The sequence below is a fragment of the Petaurus breviceps genome, unplaced genomic scaffold, assembly GCF_028583685.1.
Source record: "Petaurus breviceps papuanus isolate PSGF00001 unplaced genomic scaffold, PetGlider_PUasm1.0 126, whole genome shotgun sequence".
Classification (NCBI taxonomy): domain Eukaryota; kingdom Metazoa; phylum Chordata; class Mammalia; order Diprotodontia; family Petauridae; genus Petaurus; species Petaurus breviceps.
The window spans coordinates 3,475,930-3,486,921 of NW_027185655.1; the positions used below are offsets into that span (position 1 = coordinate 3,475,930).

At 40.0% G+C, this 10,992-nt stretch overlaps 1 protein-coding gene across 5 annotated transcripts in view; it reads left to right on the top strand.

Moving 5' to 3' along the window:
* SLC4A4 (solute carrier family 4 member 4) overlaps nt 1-10,992 on the top strand; it is a 419,170-nt gene that overhangs the window by 232,234 nt on the left and 175,944 nt on the right. For all 5 annotated transcript variants that reach the window (XM_069091658.1, XM_069091663.1, XM_069091665.1 and 2 more), the window contains one exon: nt 10,029-10,105. In XM_069091658.1, the coding sequence (XP_068947759.1) occupies nt 10,029-10,105 (77 nt within the window). The remainder of the gene's footprint in view (nt 1-10,028; nt 10,106-10,992) is intronic.

Genomic DNA, 10,992 nt, shown 5'->3' on the forward strand with positions numbered 1-10,992 from the left:
TCTCTGTCTCTGTCTCTCTGTCTCCTCTGTCTCTGTCTCTCCCTCTCTCTCTGTCTCTCTCTCTCTGCGTCTCTCTCTCCTCTCTGTCTCTCTGTCTCTGTCTCTCTCTGTCTCTCTCTCTCTCTGTCTGTCTCTGTCTCTCTGTATCTGTCTGTCTCTGTCTCCCCCCCCCCCCCACCTCCTCCCCTCTCTTTGCAATATATCTTACTCTGTCGTTCATTCCTCCATCAGGAAGTGGGTGGCACATTTCTTCATTAGACCTCTGGAATCCTGGCCTGGTCATTACACTGATCAGAGTTCCCAAGTCTTTCAGTATTTGCAGTCTCATTGTGTTGTCTTCATTCTGCCTCAGTTCGTACAAGTCTTCCTAGATGGGGAGGTAACATTTTCTCATGTCTTCTCAGAGGCAAAGCTTGGTTACTTAAATCACACGGCATTCAGTCTCTTTCTTTTTCTGTTCTTTCTCTTTAAGTCATCATAGTCATTGTTTATATAATTTTCCTGGTCTTATTACTTCTTCCTATATCAGTTAGCTGTTTTTTATGCTTCACTAGACTCTTCATATTCATTTTTCTTAAGTCTCAGTAATATGTAGTCATCCCCAATTAACACGTACTTTATTTCCATTTCTGTGTTACTCAAAAAGAGTAATTATGAATATTTTCATATATGTGGTACTTGTCTTGCTGCCTCTGACCACCAGTGAGATTTCTTCATTCAAGGGCATAGACACTTTAGCAACTTTTAAAAGCAAAATTTCATTTATAGTTCTATCACTAATGTATTAGTATGCCTGTTTTCCTATAGACCTTATTTCCAACTCTTTCAGTTTTGCCAGTTTGGGGAGTAAGATGTGAAAGGAAATCTCAGAATTGTTATTACTATTTTTGTTGTTCAGTTATAAAGTCATGTCTGATTCTTTGTGATGCCACTGACCATAGCTTTCCAGGCCCTTCTATCTTCCACTATCTCTCAAACTCTGATTTATTATTATTAGTCATTTGAGATAGTCTCGCATGTGGTTGATAGTAGTTGTCAGTTCTTTTGTGAACTGTTCTTTCATATGCTTTAACCATATAGGTATAAGGGGAATGACTTTTATGGTATTTTATGTTTGTATTAATTTCCTTCATGTCTTGAATATTAGCAGTTAGAAGAGATATTTGATGCAAAGATATTCCCCTTCCTCCATCAGGCTTCTTATCATAACTGCATTTATTTTGTTCAAGCAAAAACTTTACAATTTGTGAAATCTTTTAAAAATATTTTATGATCTCCTCCAGACTTTATTTTTTTTAAAAAGTCTCCCCTTAGCCCTAGTTGTGAAAGATACACCCACTTATTTTTCTTTATTAAAAAATGGGCCTTTTTAGACTTACGTTGATTATCCATTTGGTTAATTTTTTTTTTAAGGTGGCACAGGATACTGGTTTAAACCATTTTGATGGGGAGGCAAATGTCTCTCCAGTCATATACTATATCCACCCCCAAGGCAACAAACATTTATTAAACACTTACTGTATGTCAGACACTGTACTGAGTGCTCAGGATATGAAGAAAAGGGGAAAGAAAAATCTAGTCCTTACTCTCAAGGAGCTCAGAGTCTAATGGGGGGGGGCAATATGCAAACAATTATCTCAGAGGCACTAATATTGAGAAAGACTGAGAAGGGCTTCTTGCAGAAGGTAGCATTTTAACTGAGACTTGGAGGAAGCCAGAGATGAGGAGGGATTGCATTCCAGGAATGGGGCACAGCCAGTGGAAATGCCCAGAGGCAGGAGATGGAGAATACTGTGCAAAGAAAAATTCTTCGGCTTATCAAAACTGGGTTATTGAGTTTGATTGTTTCTCATTCTTTCTAAGCTGTTCACTTGTTTTATTTTTTATCTTTTATAATAAAGTTTGAAATTTTCATGTGCTATTTTAATTTTATTTTGGAGTTCTGACTATTGGAAACTCTGAATTTTGTAATGCCCATGGAATCTCAGATGTGATACTATTGTTATGCATTGTTAATTGGCTTCTGTTCTCCTGTGCCATATCCCCTTTAAATGCTTTAGACTGAGCCATGAGGTGTTTAATCTGTTTTGAATGAAACCCATGGTTCATTTACATAGGTGCCTGGCTTGTATACATTTACATCATTTACATGTTACATTTAAATATACCTAATTTTGTAAAATATCCTGTGTTATAAGCTCTTTCTATGTGTTTTAATAGAAATGATTGTGAACTGCTTGCCAGATTTATCAATTGCTACATGTGTGCTACAGAAGAGTAATATTTTCAAATTTTGCATAGCAAATATTTTTTTCTCTGAGACAATGTGTACCTGCCAAGTTGTTACTTTGAAGATGAAATTGGTTTTGATTTGTCTGGATGCTTGGAATTTCATGCTCATAAATTACTTTTCCTATGGGTAGAAAACAGCAATATGAGGATTTATGAGAGATGGGATAGTAAACGGAAAAGAGAGTTAGTTGGGTTTGGTGGAAGAAGATCTGTGTTCACATATTGGCTATTTCCTTTGTGACCTTGGTTAGGTCACACCATTCTGAGTCTCAGCTCTCCGTCTACATCAGTGAGGGGGATAAATGGTCCTTTCTAATTCTGAAATTTCTGATCTTATTCAAATAATACTCTGAGAACTAAATATTTTGGGGGAAGTGGGACAAGGGGGAACACAAGTTTCCTCTGTTCAATGCTAATTGTAAAGCATTTTTGTGAATTCTTTTTTTTTTTTATTAAAGCAATTGGGTTAAGTAACTTGCTCAAGGTTACACGGCCAGTTATTATTTCTGGGTGTGGTGCTGAGTATCTGAGGCCGGATTTGATCCAGGTCATCCCGACACTGGAGCCGGTGCTCTTACTCGCTGTGCTACCTGGCCGCCCCATTTTTGTGAATTCTAAGATGGAATTTGACAAAGAACATAAATTACCTAGGGAAGAACTCCTCTACTTGGCAAGAATTGCTGTGAAAACCAGAAAGAAATTTGGAAGAAATTAGATCACCTTGTGTGCCATAACCATGATAAGCTCAAAAATAAATGCCTGGCTAGAATATATACATTTAAACTAGAATATAACCAGATCAAGTAACTTGGTTATGCTTAGGGGAAGAACTCTTACCAAAGTAAAGCATAGAGATAGTCACAAGAGATAAGGTAGATAATTTCAGGTATATGGAATTTGAAAAGAATTTGTACAAAAAAATTAACTCAAGTTACAAAAGAATGGAAGGGTTTGATTAGGAAAAAAATCTTTGCGTATATATCTTTTATAAATGATATTCAAGATAGGTAAGGAACTAAGAAAAATATATGTATAAAAAGTATTCATAGGATATAAACAAGTAGTCCTCAAAAGAATTGGGAACTATTAACAACCATATTAAAGACTGCTTTCTGTTACAAATAAGGGAAATGCAAATCAAAACAACTTTGAAGTATTATCCCATATCACCCTAAGCCTGCAAAAAATGATAAAAGATAGGAATGGTCAGTATTGAAGACTGTTAACCCACTGGTAGAGCTGTGAATTGGTTTAATTATTCCAGAAAACAATTTGGAATTTAGCACCAAAGTATCCAAAGCGTCCATATCTTTTGACCCCGAGAGCTCACTGCTACGCATATGTACCAAGAAGGTCAGTGCTAAAAAGAGAAAATTTAACATGTACTGAAATATTTTTAGCAGGATTTTTTTTGTAGTAATGAGGAACAGAGAATAAATATTGCCATACATCTCCATTGAGGGAGGACTAACCGGATCTTGAATTTCTGAGTATAATGAAATCTGACTTCATCGTTAGAAACTGCAAATGTGAAACTACAGAAAAGCGTAGAAAGAATTATATGAACCAATGCAAAATAAAAAGGGCAGAATTAGGAGCACAGTCTAAACAATATTGATGGAGAGAACAATGGTAGCAACAACCGTCAAAACAGAATGCTGTCAAATGATAATGATCCACCTTGGCTTCCCAAAGAGATATGACTTCTTGGCTGAAACTGGGGACTATGAGTATGAAACATTGTACATAATGCTGGGCTTATTTAGTGTTTTAGTCTCACTGAACTTTGAAAAAATATTTTTAAAAGTTCTTTCTTTAACCTGGCTCTTGGAGAAGGAAAAGATTTTGTTGGGATGTGTAGAAGATGTAAAAAGAAAACGCTATCAATAGAAAGTGAAAAATTGGAAAAATTTTGCTTCTCAGAGATTTTATAGTTAAAAAACAAACTTGAAAAATCTAGATGAGAGGGAAACTACCTGCTATGGGAACTAAAATCATTGTGGTATAGCACTGTGTTTAGAGGCAGGAGACCTGAGTTGGAACATCAAATCCTGGCTGTAACATTTATTAACTGAATGACCCTGTGATGTCACTAAATTTCAGTTTTCTCATCTGTAAAATAGCAAAAAATTGCATACTCACACACATCTATGTGTGAAATATGTGATAGTGTAACCAACCAAGTTTTTATGGTTATGAAATGAAAATATTTTGCAAAATGTAATAGGAAATGTACTTTCATATGAATAGTATACTGCCTGAGATTTTATTCACCTTCTTCATACAGCTACCCTCCCCATCAGAGAGCTCCCTTTAGAAACAGCTTTGAAGAGAAAGCCATGATTTATTCAACGAGTTTCTGGTCATTGATGTATGATGGAAGCTGACCCCAACAAGACCCTGCCAGGCACCTATATGCACCAGCTTTCCCAAAGTAGCTAAAATTATTGCTCAGAAATAACGAATGTGGGAGACTGCAGATGCAAAGCAAAGTGAGCAGAATTAGGAAAACAATGAAACTGATGAAAAAAATGGAAATTCGAAGGACGGGAAAAGAAGAAATGGAATGCTTGGTTATGGGACCATCTTGACCAGGAAGGAGAGAGAAGAAATGAATCTTTCTTCCTTTCTTTTCAAGGATGGGGGCAGAGGGAGGATATTGGCAGGGTGGGGAACATTGCACATACTGTCAGACACCAGTTGATTTTTTTGGTTAGTTTTGCTGAGATGATTTTTATTTCTCTTTCTCTCAAAAAAATTCTGCTGGGGATTGATCTGTGGGTGTGGAGGAGGGAAGGAAGGTGATATGAAAAAAGATCAATAATTTAAAAAAATTTTAAATGTTAAAAGAAATGCTTCTCAGTGGTTTATAGTAACTGGATATATATTTTCTTACAATCTTAACTCTTTTTCCTTTGATATGAGTGTTAGAACAGGCTGCTAGAAGTAGTTGATTAGGCCTGGGTTTCTGGCAGACCTTCTTTTCCATTTTTGTTGTTCTGGGGATTATTTGGAGGAAGGGCCAAGACAGGGTCTAGTGAATCCATCTTGGATAAATACATGTGTGGAAAGAATCAACTGGCCTGAGGCTGAACACTGGAATGGAGAGAATAGGGTGGGAAGCTCTCAACCTTGGGTTCTATTCTTAGCCCTAGCATAACTATTGGCCCCAGATATGGAGCAAAGCAGGAGTTGAGTTGAAAGAGCAACTGGATTTGAACTCAGGTCTTCCTCGTGCCAGGCTCAGTGCTCTAACCACTGTTCTGTCTTTGAGGAAAGCGTTTGCCCTTCAGTGTGGTCTGGCTACTTACATGTCAGGTGCCTTGTCGCTGGTTGGGTGAGAGTGTTCACTTGGCAGGGTTCCCAGCTAACACTAGAGGTGAAGCCTACACCTGACTTGTGTTTTGCTTTCTGCAAGCCTGGAGGAAATGGGCTGTCATTTTAATTAACTAGCAAGGGAGATCTTCTCTATGTCCTTGTGCAAGCACCTTGATCTGCCACCTTGATCCCTCCCTGGTCCAAGGAAGAAAGGCATTGTGAGCCAGGGCAGTGGTTTGCCCCAGGGGAGGCTGAGGCAGGGGATCACTTGAGGCTGGGAGTTCTGAGCTGCAGGAGGGATGGTGGTCGTGTGATGTCTGAGACAAGTCTGGCACTAAGAGGGTGAGACCCCTGGGAAGAGGGGCCAGCACACTATCTAAGGAGGGCTAAACCAGGCCTGGTCAGAAAAGGAACAGGCCAAAGCTTCCTTGCCAATGAGAGAGAGAGGGAGAGGCACAGAGAGACAGACAGACAGACAGACAGGGGAGATCAAGATACAGAGAGACAGAGAGACAGAGACAGAGACAGAGACAGAGAGGAAGGAGACAGGGAGAGAGAAAGAGAAGAGGGAGGAAGAGAGAGAGGGACAGAGTCAGAGACAGAGAGTGAGGGATAGAGATGTGACACAATGGAAAAAGTCCTGGATTTGTAGTCAGAAGGCTAGGGCTCAGATCCCCTTTTTGATGGGTACTTATGCCATCTTGAATAAGTCACTTTATATCTATGGGTCTTATCTGTAAAATTAAGGGGTCGGTCTAGAGAAAGATGACCTCTAAAAACCTCTTCCAACTCCAGATCACTGGATCTTCTGTGAAACTGCTGAGCTCCAGACTGTTGGAACAGTATGAAAATGGTGTCTGTGACTCACTGGCCCTATTCCCCCTTCTTCATCACACTCCTTAGTATTTCTATGAAGATAGAGCAGTGAGATGGCCCCGTGGATGGAGCCCTGGTATTGGAGCTGGGAAGACTTGAGTTTAAATCTTGCCTCAGTCACTGACTGAAAAGTGGAAACTTATCATAGTCATGTGACCTTGAACATTCTCTGCCTCAGTCTCCTCATCTGTAAAATGGAAATACTAATACTTCCCAGAGTTGTTGTGAAGAACAAATGAGATCATATTTGTAAAGTGCTGTGCAAGCCTTCAAGAACTAAATATTAGCTCTTGTTCCTACTCCCTCTCCCCCTCCTCCTCCTCTCCCTCTTCCTTCTCCTCTTCTTCTTCCCCTTCCTCCTCCTCCCCCCTCCTCGTCCTCTGAAACCACATGGTTTGTAAGATGTATGGAAGAGATCTGGACATTGTTGAGTGATCAGAGCCCCCTCTCCCAAAGCCTTTTCCTTTGGACCTGCCTCAGAGGCTGGAAGTTCTTCCAAGGTCCTTGGGAAGACCAAGGAAAGAGTGGCTCTATGGGAGCCCCCTGGGATCAGCTTTGGAAGTGAGGGTACAATGTGGGAAACAGGTGGGCAAATGGTCTTCAGGCCTTCTCAGTGACCTCTGAGGCCTTCGGGTCATTTCCAGGCCAGCCCTGCTCAGACCGGACCTCAGCCTCCCTATCACCCAACCTGATTAACAGTGTCAGTGAAAAAAGCCATGGCAGGGCCCTAACCCCATATGCCTCTTGGTTCCAGTCCTCAAACTGGAAGAAGATTCTAATCTCAAGGCCAGAGAAGAGGAAGAAGGAAGCCTTTATTGAAGCACACTCACCTACTGGACTCTTCTCAGGCTGTCCTTTTGCCCACTCATGAATGTTTATGGATTCCTTTGTTTTGTGAAAGGGGAATTCTAGACCCAAGATTACTGATGGATTTACCCCCCTCCCCAAATGACATGACTACTGAAACCTTTCATTTTGCAGTTCATCAGCAATATTTCACTGCCCCTGTTTCTGTCCCAAATTGCCACAGCTTCAGGACCTGGGCTGAGTAGCAATCAGAACCCGCAAGGGAGTGACTGTTAGCATGGCCCCCAGTTACTGCACTTTTTCACACTTTATTTTTATCTTCCTAGAATAAAAGTTTATTTTAAAATACCAGATTATAGCTTTATGAGAGAGCTCAAGGTCATGTTTACTCTGTGAAATACAGCAGGGCGTACAGCATTATCTTTGACTTAATTAGCCTTTATAAACTGGGATTGCCTTATTCTCTAGCAGAAGAGGAATTTACTGGTTATGCAGTGAAGAGGAATTTTATTCCATAAAGATTTGCTGTGTTAAGGTGCTAACATCACTCTTGGGCAATAAAAGAATAGATTTCACCTTGAAAGCACTTAGGTGTTTAACTTGAAGAATTCTCTGGAAGCAATGCAAAGACCTCTTCTAGCTCAGCAACCCTTGACCTCTTGTTTGGAATGCCAGCCTGGGCTGGAACCATGGGGATTAATAATGAATGCATTAGTCAGCACCTTGGGTGTGCATTGGGGGTCAGGGAGAGTAAATCCCCTAAACTGAAAAAGTTATTCTTTTGCTTGCTAAGCCTAAATATTTTAGGCTTGTTTGCAGAATTGAAGTCCAATACTTTATTGATTAACATGGTCTGCACTAAGGATTCACTGTCAGGTATTTAGACTTTTCTTAACTCACCTTCTATTGAATGGTCTCTTCCATTTTAAGGTTGGGTTTTTTTTTTTTGAGGGCATGTCATTTAGTGGTGGTCCACCAAATCATTTTGGCTCTAACTGCTACACTACCAAACAGACATGTTTCAATCCAGTAATCCCAGTGAAATCTGTCTTGTACCTAGAGCTAGGTAGTATAGTGCTTAGAACATTGGAGCTGGTATCAAAAGGACTTGAGTTTGAATTTAGCCATAGACACTTTTTTAAGGTCTGACTCTGAGTACGTCATCTAACTTGTGTCTACTTCATTTTCCTCATCTGTAAAAATGAGAGTAATAATAGCACTTATATTCCAAGGCTGTTGGGAGAGGGGATTGAATGAGATGACATTTGTAACATTAAAGCATTACATAAATGCTAATGAGCACAACAACATTTCTGTAATGCCTACTATGTGCAAGGGAAGGCACAACGCTAAGTACTTGACAGTGGTCTCATTGGATCCTCACAACAACCCTGGGAATTAGGTGTTGTTGTTACTGTTGCTGCTGTTGTTATTACTACCACTCAAATAAGTGGATGGAGAAGAGCAGAAAGGGGGAGTGAGGAAGCCTCAAGTAACCTTCCTAAAGTACTTTCTTTGAAACTGAGAATGAAGCTCAGAGGGGCTGGGGGTTGTAGACCTAGAGTTGGAAAGAACCTTAGAAGTCACTGAATCCAAGTCCATAATTTTACAGATTGAGGACATTGAGAAACAGAGATGTTTAAGCAAGTCGACCAGGGACACCCTGCTGGGAAGTATGTGAATCACTATTTGAACTCAGGTCTTCCTGACTCCAAATCCAGTACCCTCTCTGCTCTGTCACTCTGCTTCCTAGGATCCATAGTATGCTATGTTTTAGAGATATACATGGTCTACATATTCCATGGAGGATATACAAGGTCTACTCTGAGAAGGTGGCTTCTTCACTGGCAAAGAAAGGAGGGCATGATCACGATCAAAGGTAGAAAAGTCAACATACGCTTTTTTCTCAACAGAAATGCACCAAGTGCCATAAAGTGAAGTCCCAGTTGTGACATTTGCAGACTGGTCTGGCTGTAAACAATTAAAACCTCTTCGACACTTTCATCCTTGACAAAATGGAGATAATCCTTTTGCCCCCTGCCTTGTAGGGTTGTTGGAAAGACCACATGAGATGGTGTTTGGGGATGGCAACATGCTGGGTTACTCTATGCAATTTTTGCAATGTTTGAAAATGTCCAAGTGTTCATCAGACTGGGTTCTTTCTTTCACCAAGGCATACTGAATTGGCATGGTCAGAAAATTCATTTCCTGGTATCAATCTCCTGGAAAAAACCATGTCATTGTAAACCCTTTAAATGATTCAGGTAACACATGGCTAGGAACAAAACTGAGGGAGAAGGAGAATGAGTTAAGGATTGTAGAGAGGGAGAGAAAGGGCACATTCGAGCAACTTGGTAAGGGAAAAGTTGGTGAAATTTGCTAGCTCTGAATAACTGGGATAAAGAATGGGGAGAAGTAGAAATGTAAAATGAAAACAAGTGAACTTTGCTAGTGGTTCAGCGTTTTCTTAACTTTCTGTCATGGAATCAGGCAATAAGGAGGGATTGCTGGGGATTTCTGAGCCTCTTCTATCACCATGTTCTCTATAACCAAGTATCAAAGCATCTTGAAAAGCCATTGTGGGCCAACCTTATCATCACTAAAATCATCATCATCATCACCATTACTACCATCATCATATACTAGCTTTTATGACATATATTTAGGGTCTTTGCCTTTCAGTATGTTTTATAAAAGGTGTTTTAACTGGCGCCCAATCTTATCTCTCCTTCTAGGTAGCCCAGCCATGACTCCTAGGAATTTGACTTCCTCAAGTTTGAATGACATTTCTGACAAACCAGAGAAGGACCAGGTAAGTCAGGAATGAGATATATATTTTAACCAATAGTATATTGGTATACATTTAAGAGATCCCTGTCATTTTTGTAGGCAGGGGAGACAAGACAAAGAACCATGATTGGACAATGACTTTCATAGTTCTTCCTCAGAAAGGACTCCAATTAAATGTCACTGTGTTGTTTTAGGATGACAGTTACTGTCTCTAACAGTTAAAGAATGTCAGACAGGCTAATGCAAGATAAATGAACCTAATTAAGCATAATCTTCATTGAATATTGGGGGCACACAATATTAGAATAGAAATAAAGAAAAGCCCTATGGATTTCTTCCTATTGAGAGAAAAATTTAACAACTCAGGCAGTTATCTAGCATTTACTAAATGCCCACTATGTTCCAGGCACCACTCTAAGCTCTGGCAATACAAGGCAGTGGACTGGTCCATGGGAAAGGAGATTAGTTCTCAAGGATATGCTTTGTTTATTTGTTGGTGTTAATGTTATTCAGCTGTTTTCAACTCTTTGTGACCCCATTTGGGATTTTCTTGGCAAAGATACTAGAGTGGTTTGCCATTTCCTTCTCCAGCTAATTTTACAGATGAGAAAACTGAGGCAAACCAGGTTAAGCGACTTGCCAAGGGTCACACAGCTAGTAAGTGTTTGAGACTGGAATTGAACACACAAAAATGAGTCTTCCTGACTCCAAGACCAGTATCCTATCTATGGTGCCATCTAGCTGCCCTGTATTCATTTTGTAGAATCTGTATTTTGGTGTGAAGCTGTTATTTCATCAAGACATGGAACTCTAGGTAAGGAGCTGCTGCTACCAAGGCAGACTAGGTCCTTTCCTTTTTCCTTCCCTTCCCTTCCCTTCCCTTCCCTTCCCTTCCCTTCCCTTCCCTTC